This window comes from Rhipicephalus microplus, chromosome 4, assembly GCF_043290135.1.
Source record: "Rhipicephalus microplus isolate Deutch F79 chromosome 4, USDA_Rmic, whole genome shotgun sequence".
Classification (NCBI taxonomy): Eukaryota; Metazoa; Arthropoda; class Arachnida; order Ixodida; family Ixodidae; genus Rhipicephalus; species Rhipicephalus microplus.
The window spans coordinates 155,236,718-155,262,061 of record NC_134703.1 but is presented as its reverse complement, the minus strand read 5'-3'; the positions used below and the strand labels follow the sequence as shown (position 1 = coordinate 155,262,061).

Genomic DNA, 25,344 nt, shown 5'->3' with positions numbered 1-25,344 from the left:
TTGTTCTTGTTACAATTATTTTTGTTTGAGTATTTCTTTCGTACTATTTTTTTTAAAAATGTGGTTTCTAACTAACTTTGTTTGAAGGATGACTCATTGTTGTACAATATGATACCATAAACATGAACATCAGAAACTTTGGGTTCCATAAAAAAATAACGTTTTCTGGACTACCCGAAAACAGCCATATTTCTGGCGGTCACGAAAGTGTTAAACTGAAGCCTTTGGTAGCATTTTACTAAATTTCCCTCTACGAAATGACTCTGAAAAAACATGGCTTTACAAGATTCCATAGAATATGTTGTAATCTAAAAGAACAATGGCACGACAGTCATTTGACTTACCAGCCACCACACTTACCTCATGCGGTTCATGTGCCCGGAAAAGATATAATCAGCTAGTGAATGAGCATTGCTCGTTGGCCTTGGCGAACGTATCCCTTCGTACCTTAGTCTGAAAAACAAACAAAAAACATAAAAACAGGCATATCACTTTGGTGAAGAAAAATACTGAAGCTGAAAGAAGAGAACCTTTCAATAATTTTCGTACAATGAATGTTTTAGAGGGTCTGGCATTGAGCTTATGTTTATACATTGATAGTTGAAGACCGTGCGAAAAAATGAAAACAAGAAAACGGGCAACACTTGGGCCTTTCTTTCCTTCTTGACCCATTGTTTCTTTTGTGCTGTATCACGCGATGAATGTCTTAACTCGGACTCTCCTGCATCCGGGTAATACAACAAAGCTTCACAGAGGCTATCTCTTCTGAGTTCGTGCGGCTGTGTGCCACAGCGTACAAACCATCCACCACCTGCCAACACATGCAGGACCGCCCCGTAAAAGGACGACGCACGCACCTAGTAGGTGGGGATTTCTAGTACGGGACCCAGTTGGCGTCTGCTGCTGCCTGGACTCGTCGAACCAAGGCCTTTTGAGCCTGATGGTCAGAGCAGCCAAGCTGGGTCGCCTCCTACTCCTCCCGGGTTGGGTTGGGTATAGGGGGTAGAGCAAGGTTGCATAGGCAGGCCTACACCATGTGGCAGATGCTCGAAGACTTCTCCCCACAGTGTAAACAGCGGCCGGAAAAGGTAAGATAGAAGCATATGAGTGCTATAGGGCACAGCATATCATGTTCGTGAAGAGTCGGAGTAAAAGCCACTCCTCCGATTTACTTAGGTCTTTGCAAGGGCGTGGATAAAGGGCGGATTTGTGGTCGGATTGGTAGTGCTGCACAATTTCTCGGGAAGAATACACTGCATTGAATTCCAGGTCGTCCTGATCGGGGAAAGCGAATGAGAATGCCCGGTGAGAGAGCGCGCGCGCAGCGTCATCGGCTGCCTCATTCCTTTCGAGTGGCATGTGAGCAGGATCCCTGTCTATACGGCGCGGTGCAAGGATTCCCTCATAGTCGGAACGTTGCAGTAGTCGGCAGGCTAGAGAGAGAGAAACAACATTTTTCGTGCCTCGGGCAAAATTCCTAATTGCCAGCTTTGAGTCGCTTAGCACCGTGCGCGTGCCCGGCCTACCTGTGGCCAGGGCTATCGCCGCCTCCTCTGCCTGGCCGGCTGTTCGGGCGCGCACGGTGCTTGCTGTTAGTAGTTTACCGGTAGTAGCGCTGACCACCACTGCTGCGAAAACGTTGCGTCTTCCCGGATATCTTGCGGCGTCCACGTAGACTGCGCCCTCGTCTCTCTGATGTTGACGGGCCAGCGCCACTGCTCTCGCCGCTCGCCTGCCCGCGTCCCTTTCTGGGTCCATGTTCTTTGGCAGCGGGTAGACAATGATTTTCCTCGCTGCCTCATCGCTCAGGGGGACTTTTTTTTCTAGCTCCCCGTCCTGTCCTGCTCCCGCGCGTTCTCCAGCAGGTAATAATCCTACCCGATCGAGTAATCCTCTGCCCGCGGCTGTGTCGCTCAGGCGGCTCAGCTGCGAAGCTCTCTGGGCCTCGCTGATCTCCGAGAGCGTGTTGTGTGTTCCCAAAGACAGCAAGGCCGTTGCCTTTGTGCCTGGTAGGAGCCCAAGAGCCCCCGCGTAAGCCTTCCGGATGGCAGCGTCGATCTTGGTTCGTTCCGCGCCGGTCCAGCGGTGAAAGGCCCCCGCATATGCCGCGTGGCTTATAACGAAAGCCTGCAGCAGATGCAGGAGCCCCCTCTCTTTCATGTCCCGGTAGCGGGACGACATTCGCTTGACCAGGCGCGCTGCGATGCCCATCTTGGTTGTGATGTTCTTGACCACCGTGGAGTTGGTTTGGGTGCCGTCCACGAACATCCCCAGGACTCGAAGCCCCGGGACGTGCGGGATCTGCATACCGTCACTGGTGCGCACGATGATGTTCTCGGCCGCCTCTCGACTTGCCTTCTTTCTGTGCCTCCCAGGTGGTGGCAGGATGAGTAGCTGTGATTTTTGTGGCGAACACCGCAAGCCCGTGCCCAAGAGTGCGGACTCCACGGCGTCCACCGCTGCCTGCAGACCCGCCTCGATGTCTCCGTCGCTTCCACCCGTGGCCCAGATGGTTACGTCGTCGGCGTAGAGGCAGTGTCGTATCCCCGGGCCCAGCGCCTCCAGACGCCTGGCCACCTCGATCATGACAATGTTAAACAGGAACGGGGAGATGACCGAGCCCTGTGGGGTCCCGACACTGCCCAGCTCTCGTTCTTCGAGCTTCGTTCCTCCCACCTCCAGCCTGGCCGTGCGGCGAGAAAGGAAGGCTCTGATGTAGTTGTACGATCTTGCGCCCAGCCCCAGGCGGGACACCTGAGCCAGGACCGACGAGTGTCTAACGTTGTCGAAGGCGCTCTGCAGGTCCAGGCCCAAGATCGCTCGGTTGTCATTCTTTGGAGTCCCGCCCGGTGGGTCAAGGACTTCTCGTTGGTTCAGGAGCATGGCGTCTTGCGTTCCCAACTTGGCCCGGAAGCCAAGCATTGAGTCCGGGTAGACATGGTGCGCTTCCATGTAACGGTTCCACCGGGTGTTAAGAACGTGCTCCAGTACCTTGCCCACGCAGGACGTGAGCGAGATGGGACGCAGGCCCTCTATACCCGGTGGCTTGTTTGGTTTTGGCAGCAGGATCGTCTTTGCTGTCTTTCAGGCCTTGGGCAGCTTGCCGTTACGCCAGCATTCGTTGTAGTAGCGTGTCAGTGATGTGATGGCTGAGTCACTCAGGTTGCGAGAAGCTTTGTTAGTAACTCTGTCGGGTCCGGCGGCCGAACGACAGTTCAGGTCCTGCGCCGCCTGCCTCACTTCCCATTCCTCTAGATCTCGGTCGAGGTGGAGGTTCGGCTGGCCGGCGTAGTCTGGGTGATCTTCGTGACTGGTGATGGGGAGGTAGCGCTCGTTGAGTCGCTTGAACATCTCCTCTTCGCCCAGTTGACGAGCGGTGGTGTGTAGGATTTGGGCCATGCGTGTACGTTGGTATTCGCAGCTCTTGGTCTCATCCATCAGTTGCCTGAGGAGTTTCCAAGTGCCGCCACGGTGAAGCTGTTCATCAGCCTGGCTGCACAGTGCAAACCACTGCTGTGAGCAGAGCTGCCTGCTGTGTCGCTCGATCTCTCGGCCGAGTTCTGCGATCTTCTTTCGTAGCTTTCTGTTGTGACGTTGCCGCCGCCAACGCTTTTGGAGCGAGCGCCTGGCTTCGAGGAGGTGGGCTAGTCTCGGGTCCATGGTTTCGATTTCTTCGGGTGCAACGATCTCTTCTGTGGCCCCTTCTGTTGCCGCCAGCAGCTTCGCTGACCACTCGTTGATATTGCCGCATTCAACCTGCAGAGGAGAGCTCGCACAGCCAGAGAGGAAGACGAAGCTCTTGCCCGGTCCTCTTTCCGAGCGCCTTTTATTTTTAATTAAAGTGAGCTCTTCTATATCGAACTCCTGCTGTGCCTGCGTCGTGACAATATTGTCGACTTCGCCGAGTTCTGTGTTACGGAACTTGCTCCAGTCGACGAGTTTGTGCTTTATTGTTTTGTCGCGGTTCGGGTTTCCGTTGAGATGAGCCAGCGGTAATTCAATTTCGATGATGAAGTGATCGCTGCCCAGGTTGATTCCCGTATTCCTCCACTTCGCGGTGCCACCTCCGGGCAGCATCGCAAAGGTGAGGTCTGGATTTGTATCCCGGGCAACCGATGTTCCGATCCTTGATGGATGGGCTGGATTGATCAGTAGGTACGCGACACAGCCGTTTATGATGTTTCAACAGGCCCCTGGAGAGTTGGAAGTGATGGTTTGCGAGATGCATATCACCCGTGCCCTGTGTGTGAGTTAAAACGTGCGATAGCTGCCGTCGGTAGCTGTACAGGCCGAGCGGAATCGCCCCACCCGTATTTATTCGCGAAGAGAGGCACGTACAGACGGGAACCTGAGGGCGGACTGAGTGCCTCCGGGAACAAATGTCAACTATATAACTAGCAGTGTGGCCTTGCCAGCGGTCGCTCGCGCATCTCTAGATGGCTCGTAGCTTTGAACGTTCCTTACTTTAATCCCAAAGTTTGAGTTGAAGCCATAGTCAGCAACGGTCTCTTTATACAATGCAGCGGCCGCGTTTTCTAAAGCAGTGAGCTCCTCGCATTTCTTTGTGTAACATTCCAAATTGTTTCTGTCGCATTCGCTGCGTCGGCGCTTCGACAAAACTACTTTTGTTCAGTTCAAATTATTTTTCTCTGAACCCCAAGCGGGCAGAGAGGCGCGTGAAGGGCATGCGCAAAAAAATGCCTGTCAATCAAATAAGTCGACAACTAGTGTAACTAAAAACTCTAAGCATGTTCTTAAAACGTTTGGTAGTGGGCACTGAACTTGACGGTCGTTTGTGAGACGCCAGTGAGACGAAATCACCCTATCACTTCATTCGTGGCAGACTTGGTAGTAATGTATTTCTTTAGAATAAGAATTTACTTTTCAGTGTAATGAGAAATGAATATAGTTACTTTTGTGGGTCATTATTTTAGCAGTTTGACAAATGATTGCTTTGAACGAGAAATGACACTAATTTCCCAATTACGTCAGACTAAAATACAACACGTCTGCTCCCTCATGGCGCAAAGAATCGACCAAAGAGAAAGTACGTATAACAACAAAGACAAGTTGATGTGTGTGCCATTCCTGATTCCTGAAGCTTGGGAAGGGGAAGAAATATCTCTTACATATGTATTATGTATACATATCTCTTACATATGCATTATGTATATGCATGTATCTCTTACTTATGTATGTGTGCTGCAAATGAAGCGTACAGTACTTATGGATTGAAAGGCGACATACTCTTTTTTATTTTAATGACTAGGGGTGTCCGATTATTCGAATTCAGATCCAACAATCTACAATCGGAAGAACTGATTCGACCTTCGAATGGCTAGTTTATAATAACCAAACAGGGTGAATATCTAAAACAGGACAAGGGAAATAGCGCAAATTGGCTAATATTGGGTGGCTAGAACTCATTCCAACGTAGTTACGGTTGGTCTTTCGTGAAAACTTTCTCTGAGTTTCTGGTTCAAAAGTGGTCCCACGTTTACTTTAGTGGAGAATACGTCACTGCCGTACGTAGAAAAAGAAAAGAACAAGACAGAACTGTCAAACCCTTCCCAACTTCGCTTCCGAAACGAAGACATGGACTTCTTGCGTAGTTTAGTTGCGTATGTTGCAAGTGTCGTAAAACGTGCCGGCTTCGGGCCCGCAGAGCCTTAGGCTATTGGATTCGCACGTGAAAATGTTTTGATGCTTCAGAAACATTTCAATGAGCCCGCGATCACAAGAAACGATGACCCTTCAAAATACTGGAAATATCATGGAGAAGCACATTTTATACATAAATCGCCAAAGCTGATTTGCAATACCTTCCGATCCCTGCTACTAAAGTGCCCAGCTAGCACACGTTTTCAGCACCGCCGCGGTGGTCTAATGGCTAAGGTACTCGGCTGCTGATCCGCAGGTCGCGGGTTCAAATCCCAGCATCGGTGGCGGCTGCATTCTCGATGGAGGCGGAAATGTTGTAGGCCTGTGTGCACAGATTTGGGGGCACGTTAAAGAACCCCAGGTGGTCGAAAGTTCCGGAGCCCTCCACTGCAGCGTCTCTCATAATCATATGGGGATTTTGGGACGTTAAACCCCACATATCAATCAATCAAAGCACACGTTTTCACCTGCGGAAACCACATCAAGGCGAGACATCCTGAAGTCAGGTCATGTGCAACAGCTAGTGTTGCTGCATGACGATTTGTAGTTTTTCGTTAGCAGTCACTAAACGCGTTATTTGCTCGAGGACATGGGTAGACGTCGTTTCTTTGTTATTTCTTTCAGTTTTAAATATAATATGTTGTATTATTTATTCTGTTCGATACTCAATAATTATAGCCACTGTTCGGTACTCTTTTTTATACGAATGGGACTTGAGAATAAATTTCACCATTCGCACACCCCTAGTAACGACTACTATACACGAGTCATTGCTCGAGATAACCGTGTCATGTGGCTATAAATGTGGCGCTAATTTAAGTGCTCGCGTCAAGATTACAAAGATGACACCACCTGAAGGAACTCTGAACAAAAGTATGCCCTTTATTTAGCCCTATATTTTAGAGCTTCATTACGTTAGTACTGTGACTGAGTTGTGCGTGAACAATGAAGCTTTGTGCAAGTTACTTCAAAATTACCTTCGGCGGCCTGCTCTTTGTCATGTAGTATATCTACGTTTAAAAATTACCAAAGTAGTTAGCAATGTCATCTAGCTTAAATAATTCTTACGAGTGATGTTACCACCAATCATTCATTCACTCATAAAGTAGCAGGTCTCACCTCATATCCCAGTACAGCGAGTCCATATTCTCACGACTCGCAGGTTCGTCCAGCAGAGTCCACATCCACTTGCTGGTCGCTATTCCATGAAACAGTTGACCGACGTGGTCAAAGGCGAGCGCCATCTGGTGTTGTGTCTCTGCAGCTGCCTCATCGAAGTAGTCGTTACGCGTTTCATTTAGGAAAAAAAAGAAAAAAAAAAGATAAGAGCCCTGTAAAAAATTTGTCGCTAGCTTGGAGCTTCACAGGGCAGGATAGCAGTCATTTTTTGGTAACGGTTGTATGGACCTCCAAATAGTGACAAAAGGTTTAATTTGAGATACACATGCTAATATTACAGTACGAAACATGCACTTGGAAGCTCACACAGTAGCTGATAGTCGTTCGCAGCCTAAAAACACATTCGCGCTTCACCCCCAATACTGCAGCGCGCCTGTCATTCACCTATGCACCAGAGCAATGATTGGCGATTTCATCTCGAACTATAAGCACTTCTCGCTCATAATGATAAAACGCTACCCATATGAATTGGAATTTCGTCGTTTCTTCTTAAAAATTTACGTTCGGCTGGGCCTTGAAGCCGGAATTTTGAGTGAAATTGGCCAAGTAGGGAATTTTTTCGACCGATAACTATCGAAACGAACTCGTGCCTGAACGGCCAATTGATATGCCTGAAATACGAGAAAGGACCTGACGTCCCGTAAATAAGCGACTGAAATTAATGGAACCATTATGGAATACCTGGGTGGGATGGTAAGTGCTGTGGGCGGAGCTTACTCTAAACTCGTCGGCTGGAAGCGAATATAGATCATCACCTTCTAGTTAAACAAGCACCAACTCACTTCTATTTCATTTTCTTACGGCTATCGTACTGCCAAAACACATCTTGTAAGGAAGATCCCGACACTCTGTTTAAAGATGGCGTCTTTAGAACCATACTTTTGAATCATTTCAAATATTCCTGTGAGGGCCTATGACATCGTAGTTATGAAGAACGTGCATTTCATTTTCTTGTTAGCCCACACTTTTTATGGTCCCGTGCAGCATGAAATCTAGAACCCTCATTAACAGGAGCAGACGATGATGCTTGCAAAACTAATAAAATAGTGTGATTTTTTCGGACTTTCGTAGACAGCCAACTGGGAATTTTCGCTTACCAGCGTCTGTTAGTCCAAACCCAAGATGTTCTCGTAGTCGTTTAGATTGGATGGCTAACCATGAGAGCGCGTCTGCAACAGCCTCGTGGAATGCTATTGATGTGGAGACAAAGCAGATATTAATCAAACTTATACAAATTATGATGCGGCCAAATTTAAATATGCAAATACCTTCATTTGACATTCATAGATTTGTCATTGTAGAGAAAACGCAATAGTCTATTTTTGTATGTCGCCCTCTTTATTTATTTTTATTCCATTTATTTCAAAAAGGCCCCCAAAGGCCCTCCTAACGAAGGTATTACATGGGGGGACAGACATCGTTTTGTTAAGCAGTTCAAAAGTAGGATTTTTTTTTTGTAAAATAAATGGAGAAAAGCAAATGTGCGAAAATCATCTTCAAGCACAAACATTCTGAAACAGCAAGCAGATTCAGCAGAAAGCCACCTTAAATGACAAGAAAAGGAAAATAACATACTATAGCGTGATAAGCTGAGCATTGAGAAGATCTTGAAATTTGCCAAGATTGTGTTCCGTGGCAGTGTCTGAATGTCTGTTTCTTTACCGTAATAGAACAGGTAAAGAATTTGAAGTTTTATATCATGTACACACGTCTATGATATAAAGGTTTTAGCTACATTTTTAAGCATTTTTCAGGATTGCTAAAACGTTTACTTTATTAAAAACTTCCGGCTTTATAAATGAGGGGTTAGTGGTCATAAATTGCGAAGAACACTGAAATAACTAATTGTCCGGGGGCACGAGGCTAACTCGAGGTAGCTGTAAGATACACTTCATAACAATTATATGTGGGGTTTAGTGTCCCGAAACCACGATATGATTATGAGAGACATCGTAGTGGAGGTCTCCGGAAAAGTTTACCATCTGACGTTCGTTTACGTGCAATTACATCACACAGTACATGGGCCTCTACTATTTCGCTTCCATCGAAAGCTTTTTTTCGCTATTTCGCTTCCATCGAACGCGCGACCTTCGAATCAGCAGACGAGCATACTAGCCACTGATCCACCGAGGCAGACAACATTCACATCATAGCGTTTAACATCTTCCGCCGAGGTCGACGTGAGAGACCCCGGCGGAAGATGTTAAACGCTATGATGTGAATGTTGAGAAATTATGACAAAGCGACAGTTGCATCGCATTCTCAATAGACCAGATGTGTCTAGCTAGTTTACAGAAATTATTTTGATTATTTTCTCCCACACACAATGCTAGACATGCACAAATGCCTGGAAATGCGGCGTAAGGAACGCTCAAGAAAATGCAAGAATGCCAGTGAAACACAGACGCAAGCTGAAGACTGTACACCACTTTTCCGGTAAAACGTTTAACGGAATTTTCAGTGTTTTTCTCTAGACTATCCGAAACTGAGGACAAGTGCTCGATGCAAAGGGAGGCGTCTTGAGCAGAGCGATAAAATTTTAGAACAATTTTGCCAACAAAAATGCCCATTATCCCGCTTTGCGAACGCAAAGGTCTAGCGAAGCTGCATCACACTCCACATCTGTGGACACAGATGAGGTGGGGGGGGGGGGGGGTATGTTTTATTTTCACCTCAGGGTAATGGTAGTGATAAATGTACACCGTGATAGGTTACGCGATAATTTAAAGGGCCCCTGGAATGCTTTTTCAAGTAACCACGGAATGAATTCACTGGAAGAGCTTATTGCCTCACGAATTCAACGCCACAAAAATTTGAAGAATCCGTCCAGTGCAAGTGGAGTTACAAAGGTTTGTCGCATGCTGAAATGGCACTCTCTCTTTTCTCGTCCTGACGAAAGCACTGGAAGCTAAACAGGGAGGGGAGGTAGGGTCACAGAAAAACGTCACGTGCGCTTAGCGACCTTGAGCACTTTTTTTTTCTTTTTCTTCGAATACACGACTTTTTCTGTCTGTTGCGCGCACGCGTGGACAAGTAGTGGTCTCCCACGGCGACCTCTGTAGCGAGCGAGCGCGCCATGTTCAAATCAGCCAATGTCTGATAGATGGGTCGTTGACGTGAGAGTTTTGGGCATATAACGTGATTTGTCTGGAGAAAAGAAAGCAATTTTTAGCCGACTTTGATCATTTGTTGTGAATTCTATGCCACGTGCTGTGCAATAATATTTGGCTAGCGTGTTGTCTAGAGCCTCTACTAGCGATCAGCAACGTTTTCTGATCACGCTCAAAAAGTGTTACAGCGCCCCTTTCAGCAAGACGAATTAGTTCCTTTATTTGAGAATTGTATTCACGCCGTTCTTCTAACTGGTATACCAACGGTAGTCTCAGGATGAACTGAATAAGTTGCTAGGCTGGTTTCTCTTTCATGTGTGAAAAAGGAAAGTACACACGGGGAAAAAAAGTGCCCTTCGGCATCATTCGAAGATTTTTTCTTTTTATCGGGAACGCAGGAGAGGATATTCTTATTGTTGAAAAGTGCCTTACTTCTCAGCATGTGGTTTTCATGCTCATTTGATGGTTTTCTTTAGCGAAATTAATACGCAGCTCTATCATGTATACGTCTGATTGCAAAGTAAAGTATTGCCCTTGCCTTCCATTGTTAAAGGGCCCCTCTTCCACTCAGAGGTCTAAATTTAGTTGTAGTGTTGTAGTCGTGCCGTGTCTATAGCGAATGCTAGCGGATTTAACGGGTTTTATCCTTCTGCTCTTTCCTTCGCTACACTGCTTTCGCCAACTCCTCTGTCCACTTCTTGAAATGCTCATTCCTGAGTAATTATCATCATCACCATCATCATCCTGACTACGCCCGCTGGATGGCAAAGGCCTGTTCCATGATCCACCAATCAAACCGGTATTGTGCTTTGCGTTGCCCAGTTATACCTGTGTTTTTATTAATCCCATCCGCTCACCTAATTTTCTGTCTCCAATTCATGCGTTTGCCTTCTCTGGGAATCCATTCAGTTACCATTCAATGACCAGTGGTTATTCTCCTTAAGTGCTATGCTCCCGGCCCATGTCCATTTCTTCTTTTTCATTTCAACTATGATATCCTTAACCCCGGTTTGTTCCCTGACCCACTCTGCTCTTTTCTTGTCTCCTAAAGTTACGCTTGTCATTTTCCTTTCCATTGCTCCCTGCGTCATCATCAATTGAAGCTGAACACTTTTTGTAAGCCTCTAGGTTTTTGCTCCGTAGGTAAGTGCTGGTAAGGTGCATCTGTTATATACCTCCTTCTTGAGGGTTAGTGGCACATTACGATTTATGATTTGAGGATGCTTGCCCAATGTGATCCAACTCATCCTTACTCTTCTAGTTATTTCATTCGCATAGTTCGGCTCCGCGGTGGCTACCTGTCCTAAGTAGACATATTCCTTTACGACTTCCAGCATTTCCCTACCTATCGGAAAGTGGCGTCTCCTGCCGAGGTTGTTGCACATTACTTTAGTTTTGTGCATATTAATTTTCCAACCTAGTTTTCTGCTTTCTGTGTCCAGTTCAGTAATCAGGAGCTGCAATTCGTCCCCTGAGTTACTCAACAAGGCAATATCATCAGCTAGTCGTAGATTACTAGACAGTCTCCATTGACTCTTATCCCTAACTTTTCCCAATATAGGGTCCTGAAATCCTCCTGTAAACACGCGCTGAATAGCACTAGAGAGATCGTGTCTCTCTGCTTTACACTCTTATTTCTTGTAATTCTGTCGCTTTTTTCATACTACTCAGTAATACCCGAGGTTAAAACGCAAGTAGCACGTGCATTTGCTAGCAGAGGAGCACGTAAGCCTCTTTTAGTGGTTTAGGGGTCCATTAATTTGGAGTTTTGTGTTGACGCCTCGAAATTTTCCAACCAACGAGAAATGTACAGCTTCACTGCAAGAAAAAAAACACCACTATATTCACAAAGTGCATGATGTTAGAGGAACTTGTTCGGAGTTGTACCAGGCGTTTTTTTGGCGAGACCATTTCTGTGGGAAGGCTTATTAACGAGCTTGCACATGATGTGTGCAGTACGTCGAAGTCAGCGTTGTCCGGGACGTTCCGTGGCATGCACTGCACAGTGTTAGCCACTTCAATCGACACGTTAACCACCTGCCTCTGTATGTCATACTGGCCGTTGCTGTGAGCTCCTAAATGGCAGACGTAAAGCTTTCAGGCGTTCTTGAACAAGGTTGAGAGCTGGCACATGAGGGGGCTTGGGGGGACATCGGTACCCGTGCGTAACACTCATCGTATAGGAACTTGTCACGTGTTGCCATGCCTATACGAAACAACGAGAATGAAGTGGACGAAGTCACCAGGAGGCGAGCGCGCGGACCATCGAAAACCGACGCCTTGTTGGAATTGGAGCGCACATGAAGGCAGAGAACAACCACCATTGAAGGCTCCCAAATGATAGATGGATGGATACTATGAGCGTCTCCTTTATAACGGGGCGGTGACAAGGGTGTCACCAGGCTCACAAGAAAAAAATGAAAAAAAAACTTTCCTTTTGTGTTGGCTTAATGTCTTATCTACTACGATTAAATTGTTGGTATCACCGCCTTCAGCTGCGACCGGGGAAGTGTACGGCGGCAACACTGGCGAACACGCCGGCTACCTACATCGCCGGCGGACAAGGCGCGGGCATTAGAAGTTTGCCGACCAAGCTCTTAATAGGGAAATATGAAGCAAGTACCAGTGTCACTGTCTGATACGGAGAGCGGTGAGAAAATACAGTGTGGCAAAGAGGACATATGCAAGACTGGTTATATTCAATTATTCCGCGAAGCCTCTTTTTATGTGAACTAAAAAAACCACACAATCTGCACCACTCAAGTCTATTTTTTTTATTTTTTTTATTTTAGCATTGCCACATGTGGCAGTAGAAGCGTGTTTTCTAGTAGGAGATTGCGTGCGTTAGCTAAGTGGGAAAAGGCGAACTTTGCTTTACCTGCATTTGCGCCTGTTCGAAAAACATGAGGCTGGTCCGCGTACAGCATGAAGTAATGAACGTGCCCAAGTTCGTGGAACAATGTTGCCAGGCCACTGATGCTCCTTTCGGCGCACATTCTGATCCTGTTTGAGAAAATAATATATATCCGCATTGATTACATAGCATTCGATGTACATGTTATGCGAGTGCATCTGCGTAGATTGTCAACCGCAAAAACACACCGTTAGCAAATGATTTAGCAATAGTGGCTGTGTAGGTAACGTCAACATGAATACAGGAAGATTGTTTTGAAACATGCCACTGAAATCATTTTTAATCTCGCACTTTCTCTCGCTTATCAGACCAACAGTCCCCGATTAGAAAGCGGTTGAGAAGGTTCCTAGGAAAAGCAAGGAGGTTAACTAGTCTACGTCCCGTTTGCTGCCCTATAAACATCGGGAGGGTTGAAATGAGCACTGATATGCAGCGCTAGATGAGTGAAACGCGACACTTGAAGCGCGTAGCTTGTGGCGGCGATAGTAAGGGCGTCAGTGGAGCATGGTGACTGCATGCAGTAGTATACAGACGACTGTTCAGTCACAGCCAGACTGATACGCGCCTTTCCAGTCTAGCCGCGGTGCAGTCTCTCGTTTGCGGCAGCGCCAGCAGAGCGCTCTTTGCCGTGGCTTCAAAACACTCGGCCCACGTGTCATGCGAAGCGGCTGAAACAGGGATTGTAGCATTTCACCGGATCCACAGAGAACCAGACTGAACGCCTGCTAACCCGATGCAGTCAACATGCGTCTATAATACTCTCACCGTCACCGCCAGCAGCTACGTGATCCAAGTATCACGTTTAAATTGACTAGCCTGGTACATAAATTCAAAAATACCAGTGCTTTGTTCACAAAAAAAGGCCAAGTCGCTGAAGCGAACTTATGCATTACCTACAAAACAAAAAAAACAAGAGAAAAAACAAGCCAACAATTTATACTCTGCTATAGACGAGTGACTATAGCAGAGCTCAAACCGCGGTTTTAGAGGAATTTCAGCAAGAAAACTGAAATCATAGTTGCTTAAACAGAATCATTTTAATGTTCTGTCAAGAAGTTAATATAACAGTTATAAAGACAGAAACGACCATTTCGGTAAAGTCACCACTACTTTATAGCCTATGCCCCTTTCTTGACTGATACATGACTGCTTTCGGTCAGAATATTAGGAGAAACCTTAGGTCACGCGATCGCCTTTCCCCATTAAAAACACACAGTTTAAAGATTTGCGGAAAACAGCTCCACGACAGATACGTAGAAAGAGGCACGCAAGCACCTTATCGTGAATGTGCAGATGGCCGACTAGTGCAGTCCTTGCAGAACAGTTCTGTTGCAAGCGAGGCTGTTTAAAATTGGTGATGTTTTACGCATTCATTGACTACAAATATGAAGGATCACTCTCACATAACCAAACCATGCTCACCGTCTTTCGTTTGCCTAAAATTGGCATCGTATGTATCGTTTTTCCCGGATGGCAAGAACATATTGTAAATACGGTAAGCTGAGGCTAAGTACCGAAGACCTGCAATGGATACAATTAAAACAGTAACTGCACTTAAACTATCATACCGGCAAGCTTGAGCTTGGTGCTTTAGATATACGACAGTTGATTGCCAACTAACGGAAGTCTTGCTACGAGTTTTGTGCATAGCAACCAATAAACGTGTCGGAGGTAATTAGCATGTAAATTCGGGGTAAACTCGTACGCTCCAGATTGTGTGGTTTACGTAAATCAAAACAGGACACCTTTTTCTATTATTGTGCTGACGTAGTGACGAAACAATTGCGTTATGAACAGCGTTCAACATTTTTCGCACTTATCGGAACACACGAATAAACTTTTTAAACGACCGAATAAGTGCGGCAATGGTCAAAATTAATCAGGCTTAGAATATGGCAGGTTCTCATTAGAGGTAAAATATGGAAACTTTTTGTTGTAGTAGACAGGGCATGTCAACACGAATGCAAGAAAGAGGTGAAGACACCACCGTCGTGCGTCTTAGCAGTTCTTAGTCGGTGTCTGCGGTATTGCGACAAGAACAGTGCACAGAACCGGGCTGGGCCGGGTAAGGAAGGCATTGTTGGATCGGGCTCGGGTAGGGCTCGGGCTCGAGTACGGCCCGTATTAGGCTTGGGTCTCATACATATCGGTATAATGGCGTGTCGGCTGTCTTGCTTTCTTGTTTAATCTATCTATCTATCTATCTATCTATCTATCGATCTATCTATCTATCTATCTATCTACCCGCTTATGACTTTTAGTTCTCCTGGCCGTTTCGATAATGGTATCGACACCAGAATCGGTTTGGCGTAACATGACTGTATGACAAGTATAAGCGACAAGTCATAACATGAAAATTATGACATGTATGTCATGAATGTCATGAGTTTTATTCCATGGTCTTGCTGCTCTTGCGGCGGTTTTGTTCACGTGAATTGCAAAAGGTGTATGGTACGACATAGCTGATGGAGAACACAAGTGACCGACCCTATAACGTGGAAATCATGACATGTCTGTCGTGTAAATAATTACTACACGTCACGCACCTGTTGCGCATGTGGTCGTTTCGCTAGTTTCACATATACCGAACTGATATTACGGCACGTGAATGGATGACAAAGGTATATGTCTGGTGCAAATATGATAATCATGAGATGTGTGTCATGTAAGAACTTGACTACAATCCACGTACATGTAGCGCTCGCGGCCGTTTCGCTAGCTTCACATATGCAAAATTTCGTATTGGGAGACGCGAACGGACGGCGAAGGTAAATTACACGTCCAAATATGATAATCATGACATGCGTATGATGTAAAGCATGACTACATGTTACGTTCATAGTGAGCTTGCGGTCGTTTCACTAGCTTCACAAATACAAAAGCTGGTGTTACGTGACGTGAATGGATGACAAACGTTCATGACTAGCGCAAGCATGATAATCATGACATGCGTGTCATGTAAAAACATGACTGCATGCCACGGTCATGATGCGGTCGTGGCTGTTTCGCTAGCTTCACATATACCAAGTTTGGTAATACATGACGTGAATGGGTGATGAAGGTGCGTGACTGGTGCAAACGTGATAATCATGACATGCGTGCCATGTAAGAAAATGTAAACATACCACGCTCATTGAGTACTCGCAGCCGTTTTGCTAGCTTCAGATATACCGAAATGGGTAATACGTGACGTGAATGGACAACGAAGGTAAATGATACGTCCAAGCATGATAATCATGACATGCGTGTCTTGTAAAACATGACTACAAGCTACGCTCATAGCGTGCACACTATGAGCACGCTATGATATATTAGACAGATATATTTGACAGGTAAATTGACAGATATATTTTAAACGTATTTTGAACGTGAAATATAGAAGTTCCTCGCTACCTTTGACGCGGGGCTATTTTAGAAAGGATGCAGCACATATCAGCTAGACAGTTGTATTTATTTTCACTTTACAGCATTTTCGAAAGCGCAAGAAAATCCCGCCTTTTTACGTGTGGCTCAAACGCTAATCAACGTCTGCGTCTACATGAAACGCTGATGTGGTGCTCCTGTTCTTTTCACTGCATTATGAGACGTGCACCAAAGACACGGTGTAAGGTGGAAACACCTTAGGAGGGGACACTTCTCGGCTTTCCTATGGGACGCGATCGACCAGATAAAGTAACGGAGACGCGCGTTCGTCGGACCACTACCGGCAGCGCACGTATCGGCAAGCCTGCGCAACGTATAAATAGAAAAAAAAATTGCCCGCAGCTTCCCTCGGGGGAACACTGAGGAGGATGCGGACCATATAATTGGTTAACGGGGTGTTAAAGTGCGACTTACTTGGGTCGATGGCTAAATTGGTTAACGTGGTTGTGAAATGGGGTGTTAAATTGCGACTTACTTGGGTCGATGGCTAAATTGGTTAACGTGGTTGTAGGAGGGGGTGTTAAATGAGTGAACACGTACACACGTATGCGAAAGGGCGGCGCTGGTCGAAGGGACGTCGATCATTGTGTTTGTGGATTCGTTGGAATTCATTTCACCGCGACCTTGGACGTCGACGCGCCGTACAAACCAACCGACGAGCGGCAACTTAGCGAGCGAGCGCCGACCTTGAGTATATATACAGCACGACGGCGCATGCACTGTCAGCTGTTGAATGTTCTCGAAGCGCGACGCCACATGCGCGTCCACTGGAGAATCAGGAGAATTGTAGATGTCGAACGCGGTGTGTAGAGGAGGAAGGGTGCACAGATGGTGGAGGAGTGAAGCGCGCGCGGTGTGTAGAGGAGGAAGGGATGCACAGATGGTGGAAGAGTGGGCGACGGCGCGACGGCGCATGCGCGCGCGTCAGCTGTCGAATGTTCGAGAAGCGGTGCGGACGGCGCGGACGGCGCGGACGGCGCACTACAAGGCGCGAGTATAAGATGCTTCCGCATCTAAAATTTCACGCACTGTTGCTATAGCAACCGGTTAAGCATGTAGAAACGCCAGCGTTCCGACAGCATCACTTTTTTCACTCGCAAAAGTAAGTCATTCGGCCGGACGCGGCTGGAGTGAGACGCTGTGCGGACGTGTTTCGCATGAGCTCCGGCCCGGTGACTGACTATCGGCGGACGCGCTTTGTTCTGGGCTTGCTGTCAGTGGGCTCGTCTGCAGGAGGTTGCCCTGTACCTACGGACACGACTCGTTTATGCAAGTTTGTCCCCGTTTTCGGAGTTTCCGAGATTTTCCTGCCAACCCCATGGTGGCAAGGCTAGGCCTATCTTCTAGGCCAAGCCTGGGCCACGTCGCCGGGCGTCTGGCTTGCGCCTGGTGACCGTGGGCCTTGTTGGGCTGAAGATGGAATACTACGTCGAAGGGGAGACTATAACACCCGAAGATTTTGAAGCGGGAGAGTGGGCTCCATTGCTGAAGGCACAGGACCGATTTAAGAAGACTCAGCATGGCGACAACACCAAAAGTAAGCCTTGCGAGACGCAGGCCGGCAGCAACGGGCGCCAGACGCACGGAGCGCAGCAAGTCAAGCGGGGGAAGGCGCCGGTGCGGAAGAAACGCGAACCGTTTCTCGAGTTACCAGCCACGGATTTCAAGGTTGTGTACAGGCCCCAGAACTGGGACTTGAGTGTTGTGACAGCGAGAGAACTCGGATGTGCACTGAGAGCAGCAGAGCATCTAACGAGTGTGATTGCCGCGGAAGAAGACATTGTGCGGGTTAATGGCACAAACAACACGTTGACGGTGAGCACACCGTGCATAAATCGCAGTACGGCATATGCGACTGTGAAGACGCTCAATCTGGGTGATCTTGACCTGCCGGTTTCAGCGTTCGTGGCACCGCTGGAGAACTCCGTGCGGGGAGTGATTTACAATGCTTATGATGGATGCCCAGTGGAAGAAGTTCGGACGGGATTCCTGAAGAAGAATGAAGACATGGACATTCTGGACCTCTGGGAAAGTCAAAGGCGATTCAGATTACGTTCGGGGGAAAACGCATAACCCGGCAGATTACTTACTGAAACTGTCTGTACGCTGTGATCTCGAATAGAAATTTAGTCGAGACCTGCTACAACTGCAGACGAGTTGGACATCGAGCGGACGTTTGCTATCGTCCGAAGAGTAACCCATGTCACCATTGTGGGAAGGACCATCCTGCCCCGCCAGAAGGAGAGCCACCTACGTGCACGCCGGACTGCATCGTGTGCCATGATGTGCATCACACAGGGAGCTGGAACTGCAAGTTTCGCCTGGCTCGTAAGCCACCGACAGGCCAGCAGCAGAGCATCGAAAGAGAGAGCGAAGCTGGCAACGATGAGCGGTCCTCGAGGGCCACGGAGCAGTCACCGAGAGGTAAAGGAGGCACAAGCAAAAGCAGGAACCGGTCGAGTTCCTTACCGACATTATGGTGAACGAGTATCCAGTTCCAACAGCTACGCACGCGACACCTACAAAAAGGTAAGCTTGTCAGGCACGGCCGCCCAGAACGAAACCGATCGAGAGAGGGAGCTAGCAGCACTGGTTCAGCGACAGGGAGATTTCATTAAAAAAATGGAAAACAATTGCAGAGATGGAACGCACACTTAGAAACGACCAATGGCAGGGGACACAGGCACCAGCAGTGCAAGGCCTACAGAAAGCGACGCAAGAGGCGTGTGCTCGCGTACAGGAGAGTGCAGCTATAAAAGTGGAGAATCGGGGGACAGTGAAGAGACCACTGCCGGGGGATGAGGTAGCTAACGCAAAACGATTAGCCAAAACGTCACCAGTAGACACGCCACAGCCTGTTTTTAAGGTCATTAGTCTTAAGTCGGATCTAACAACACTTGCGGATAAAGTAGGCAAACAAGGGAAAAGACAGGATAGGTTGGAGGCTCGAGTCGAAAAGATCGAAGCCAGATTAGACACAATAGAGGAGCGTCTCGGCATGCTCTCCACTGAATTTAGGAATTTCCAAACCCAGGTCATGGGCATGTTTCAGCAGCTTCATACTCTATTGGAGGCAAGACTGCCTCCCGTGGATGGCCAAGTGCCATTAGTCAACCTGGTGCCTCATCATGGCGCCTCGCCAGCAAATTGAGGTTTGGCAGTGAAACTGCAGGGGCTTTCGTCAAAAGCGGGGTAACCTGCAGTTGCACGTACAAAATCTGGACAGTAAACCAGACATAATAGCCTTACAGGAGGCTAGTGGTTCCGTAAAATTACCTGGATTTAAGGCATTTACAGCGCCAGGAATTTACAGCGCTAGTCCATCACAACATCACTGCCATTCAGCATTCCGTAGATAGCAGCAGGGAAGATTATGTCCTGCTAGAGATTTTGCCTAAACGAAAGTATGAGAAGAGTTTGTTTTTACCTAATGTGTATAGTTCTCCAAAAGATAAGGATTGGGCTTGCTACAACTCCTGATTCAAACTCAACGGTTAGCAGCTCGCACTCCGCTTATAGTGGTAGGAGATTTCAATGCGCCTCACCCGGAGTTGGGTTATATTCGAGCCAGCCCAAAGGGCAATCTGCTTTGGCAAGTTGCCCAGGATCTGCTATGGACGCTGTTAAACAATCCACAAGATCATACGAGGATAGGCAACAGCATAAGCATGGATACCTCTCCAGACCTTACGTTTTTTAGAGGCATCAGTAATGCAAAGTGGATTAACATGGGACAGGTCCTAGGAAGTGATCACTATATCCTTTCCACGACGTCTAGCGCTGCGAAGCATAAAGATAAAGTGAGGGGGCATAGAATTACAGATATGGACAGATTTAGGAAAAACAGAGCAGACACTGTGAACTGGAAAATTAATGACCTAGATGCATGGGTAGAGGCGCTCAAGGAGGATGTAAATAATACCACGGTAGAAGTACCAGTCAAGCAGGAGGAGTTTACCGCTGACTCGAGACTATTACACATGTGGGCAGCGCACGCGAGTCTCTCGAGAAGGTGGAAGAAGCAAAAACATAATGGCGCCCTTCGCAGAAGGACTGCCAAGTTACAACGTGAAATCGAAAATTATACAATTGAGTTGCACGCCAAGCAGTGGGGCCAGATTTGTGATCGCATGAATGAACAGTTTTGATGCAAAAAGACATGGCAGCTGTTAAGGCATCTTTTGGATCCGGCAGCAACAAAATCGGCGCAACGGGGACAAATGACTCGGTTTATGCGTCAATATGAAGGCACGATTGGAAAGTTTATACAGGAACTCCGGAATCGGTACATAACTGATGGAGTAGAGGGTTGCTTACCACACTACTTGGGGGTGGAAAACTCGGGACTAGATAAAGAGTTCACAATTGCGGAGGTGAAGTTTGCCATGGGGCAGCTGCGTACTACGTCTGCCGCAGGTCCGGATAGGGTTACTAATAAAATGCTGAGAAACCTAGATTTCAAATCGGTCGGGGCGATCAGTGACTTCATAAATGAGTATTGGGTGGCCGGGGAGATCCCAGCACAATGGAAGCATGCTAGGATTATATTTATTCCGAAGCCAGGCAAGAAACTCGGCTTGGGAAACCTGCGCCCTAATCGCTGACATCATGCGTGGTCAAATTGATGGAGCACGTGGTGCTCAACAGGTTTCAGAATTATGCAGAGGACAAGGCCATCTTTCCCCCAACTATGATAGGTTTCAGAGCGAATTTTTCCACACAATATGTCACGATACAGTTGAAACATTATGTAGTCGATCCCGGGCATGGCACGGGCACCAAAGCTGTATTGGGGCTTGACCTGAATAAAGCTTTCAACAATGTTTCGCATGAGGCAATATTGAATAACCTATCGGAAAGTGGCCCAGAGTCAGGACGTTTCGCTACATCAGATCATTCTCAGAAGGCCAGACCGCAGAAATTTCAATAGGAGATATCAAGTCGGACTCATTCGCTTTGGGAGGCTAAGGGACGCCACAGGGTTCAGTTTTGTCGCTGTTCCTGTTGAACATCGCCTTAATTAAAATACCGCAGAGGCTGGAGGAGATACCGGGACTCAAACACACATTTTATGCAGATGATAATACTCTATGGGTAAGCAGGAATAGTGACGTGCATCTGGAAGAACCACTACAACAGGCAGGTGAGAGAGAGAGAATAAACTTTATTGAAGAATTAAAATTACGTGACTAATCCCGGGTGGAGCCCTCTTGTAGAGCCCCACTGGCCACAGCGGCTCGCCGGGCCTGGTCTAGGGTCACCAGTTGGCTCCCCAGTGCCAGCTCGGAAAGCCGTGCCTCCCAAGACCACGTTGTGAGTGTTTGTAGTGAGCGCACCAACCTAGATACTGCATTGGCTGGCCGCTCGGTACATTGGTAGGTTATGTGTGTAAGTGTGGCTGTGTGGTTACTACACCATGGGCATACCCCTGTTGTGTATATATGTGGAAAAATTGCGTGTAGTTTTGATATGTGGGGGTATGTGTTCGTTTGGAGGCGGCGCCAATCCCGGGCTTGTTGGCTGCTTAAGTTCGGATGTGGAGGGGCGTACCTGCGTCTTGTAAGGCGTTGGTTTTCCAATATCTGCCTGCTTGTTACACTTTGCTCCTCATGATGCCCTGTGAGGTGTCCTGAGGAGAGTCCTGCGTCTCGGCCAGTAAGTCCGCGAGCTACGCAGTTTGCCTCCTCGTTTCCCCCCAGGCCGTCATGCCCTGGGCACCAAGTGACGCCATGTGCCTCCATCAACATGGACCCCAAAATATCAGTAACGCACCTTGGAAGTGTGCCTCTAAGGTATAAGCGACATGCAGCTTGTGAGTCTGTCAAAATATACGCTGAGCGCCCCCTTCTTTCGGCTTCTCTGATTGCCAAGGCTATGGCTGCTGCCTCTGCGGTGGCACTTGATCTGGTGCGTAGGGACGCGCAGGCCACGACTTTGCTTTGGTTAGTCACTGCCAATGCATATGCTTGTTTTCTGGAGCCTTGTGGTGGCGCGGGATAAAGACTGACGTCGGTAAAGTAAGCGTCTGGATCGCTACTTCTATGCAGGAGTTTTCGTGCTCGCGCTTGACGGCGCTTTTTGTTGTAGAGCGGGTGCATGTTTTTTGGAACTGGTTCCACGATTATTTGATCACGTATTTGCTTGGGTGCAATGACTGTCTCATCGCCACAATATTGAGGGGTGAGAGGGTATCCCAGCCTCTGTAGCAGTGTTCTTCCCTGGAGCGTAGTGGTGAGTCGTTCTCGCTGTGCGATTAGCGTGGCGGCGGCCAATTCTTCATACGTATTATGCATGCCGAGTCCCATGAGTTTTTCTGTGCTTGTGCTGTTCGGAAGTCGCAATGCTGCTTTGTACGCAATTCTGATGAGTCTGTCAATCTGCTCTATTTCGGGCTTGCGTGTTGATTGAAAGGGAAGAGCGAACGTGACTCGGCTGAGAACGAAGGCCTGTACAAGGCGTACCGTGTCGGCCTCTGTCATCCCATCATTACTTCGCGCAATTCTAGCTATAAGGGATGCAATACTCTTTACGGTGTGTTTGAGTTTGCCTATTGCAGTCTTTACGCTGTTGTTTTCTTGCATGTGCATGCCTAATATTCGAGCTACTGGGGTCCTGTTGATGATCTGTCCGGCAATTTCTAGCTGCAGCGCTGGTGCACGGTTGGACCGAGTGCGTGGGGGTCTTATTTGCAAATATTCCGATTTGCTAGGTGCGCACGACATGCCTGCAGCAGTGAGGTAGCCTTGAATCATGTCTATAGCGGTTTGCAGTACATCTTGTCGTTCTCCATAGGAGCCCTTTGTTGCCCATAGCGTAATATCGTCCGCGTAAAAGGCACAGCCCAGGTTTGGTACAGTCTCCAGCTGGAGGACTAGTTTCCGAAGGCCGATATTGAATAAAAATGGAGACAAGATGGAGCCCTGAGGTGTGCCTTTCAGTGGGAGGTCGTATGGTGATGATTTGGTACCAGCTATGCCAATCTGCGCCTTGCGATTTCCAAGAAAATCAGATGCATATTTGTATATGCGTTGTCCGCATCCAATGGCTGCAAGACCGTCTAGTATGGTAGAGTGCGCAATATTATCAAATGCTTTTTCGATGTCGAGTGCAACGAGTAGATTGTTGAGACTACCTGGCGCTGGGTTAAGCACTTCCTCTTTGAGCAGTAAGAAGATATCCTGGGTAGACACTCCTCGCCTAAATCCGTACATAGATGTTGGTAGAAGCCCCCGTTCTTCTGTGTATTGCTCAAGGCGAGTGAGTATAACTTTTTCGAAGAGCTTTCCAATGCATGACGTTAAAGAAATTGGTCGTAGCTGATCAAGGCTTCGCCGTTTGCCTGGTTTAGGTATGAGTACAACCTGTGCCAGTGTCCATTCTGCAGGTATCTTTCCACTCGGTGTCCATACTTCCTGATTAAAGTGGTCTGTGATGGCTTGTAATGCTTCATCGCTGAGGTTCCGTACCATGGCATTTGTAATGCCATCCAATCCGGGCGCTGTATTTCTTTTGAAGCTTTGAGCCGCTGCATAAACCTCAGCAAAGGTTATGGGGGCGTCGAGCTCAGTGTTGGGTTCTCCATTGTATTCTTGACTGGGTGTTGGGCTAACGTTTCGCTTGCGTTCACCTGTGTAGCGTTGTTTCAGCTCTTCTATTAACTGATCCGGATCACCTTGAAATTCCCCAGCTAGCCGTTGAAGGGTAGCGTTTGTTTCGGTTCTTGTTGCAGAGGGATCCAAAAGACTCCGTAGGATGTTCCACGTCTTTTTCGTGCTTAATGTGCCTTTTAAGGAATCGCAGAAGGTGCGCCAGTTGTTGTTGTAAAGTTCCTTTGAGTATGCGTTTACTTCCTCCGTGATTTTCGCTATACGGAGTCTGAGTTTCTTATTTAGCTTTTGTCGGCGCCACCGTTTCGTGAGGCCTCGACGAGCTTCCCAAAGATGTGTCAAGTGGGTGTCAATGGCAGGTGCGTCGGTAGTTGTTTGATATATCTTGGTGTTCTTGTCATAGAGACCCTTAATGTACTGTGTCCATTGGGCTATAGTTGTTGGCTTGGGCCCGTCTACTTCCTGTTGCTCTCTATATTTAGTCCAGTTAGTCAGTCTGGCTTTTCCGAGCGGGCGTCGCAGTCGAGCTGTTTCATATGTTATTTGCACAATATTGTGATCGCTGCCCAGATTGTCGTCCAGCACACTCCAGCGCATGGTCGCGGCATTGTTGGTTACGGTAAGGTCGGGAGTGGTGTCCCTGTTGACACTGTTTCCTATACGAGTCGGTATGCCCGGTGTCGTGAGGAGTGTGTAGTCGTAGCGCTGTATCGCTTCTAAAAGTCGCGTACCTTTGGGTCTGTCTGCGCTATAACCCCATGTGGTGTGCCAAGCGTTGAAGTCCCCAGTGATGATCAAGCGGTCGCGTGGTTGAAGCTTGTTGTTCAAATAGTGGAAGATATTGCTGAATTCTGCTTTTCTGTCTTGTGGGGGACTATATATGTTACATATAACCTGCCTCGGGCGTCCTTTCTTCGCTGGCCAGAGCGTTACGATAAGGTGTTGCGTCTCTTCGTTCGGTGCCGTTATGCATGTAGCTGCCAATTCTTTCCGGACGAGTGTCGCAATCTTAGGTGTATTTGGATCCATGTACAGTTTATAGCCAGAAACTGATTTAGGCCTAGTTCCCACCTCTTGCAAGCAGATTACGTCAGGAGGAACCAGCGCCGCCTTTATGTATAGAGTGAATGTAGCGTGCTTGTTGTGCAGGGAACGACAGTTCCAGGACCATATAGTGAGATTCTCGTTTGCTATGCGTCGGTTAATTGCCATGATGCGAGGAGGTGGGTGTGCTTTCAGCGTCCGAGGTAAGCATGCTTTTGGCGTCGGACTCCTGGGACCGCGTTTGGCTCTGCTTACGTCGACGCTTCGTTTCTTTGTCGAGGCTTTCATGAACGTATCGCTTCAGGTCTTGAAATTCGACAAAGAACTGTTTCATTTGGGCTTCTGTTTGCTGCAGTATGTGCTGTTGCATTAGCTGCAGTTGTTGTTGTAAAGCGGGGGTTTCTCG

The 25,344-nt window shown here is 47.6% G+C and overlaps 1 protein-coding gene across 1 annotated transcript in view; it reads right to left on the bottom strand.

Annotated features, from left to right (window-relative positions):
* The window catches only part of LOC142814652 (angiotensin-converting enzyme-like), a 76,754-nt gene that overhangs the window by 8,514 nt on the left and 42,896 nt on the right, over positions 1-25,344 (bottom strand). The window contains exons 8-11 of the mRNA XM_075893786.1: positions 12,829-12,953; positions 7,938-8,030; positions 6,781-6,925; positions 361-453 (exon numbers count right to left, since the gene is read on the bottom strand). Of these exons, the coding sequence (XP_075749901.1) occupies positions 361-453; positions 6,781-6,925; positions 7,938-8,030; positions 12,829-12,953 (456 nt within the window). The remainder of the gene's footprint in view (positions 1-360; positions 454-6,780; positions 6,926-7,937; positions 8,031-12,828; positions 12,954-25,344) is intronic.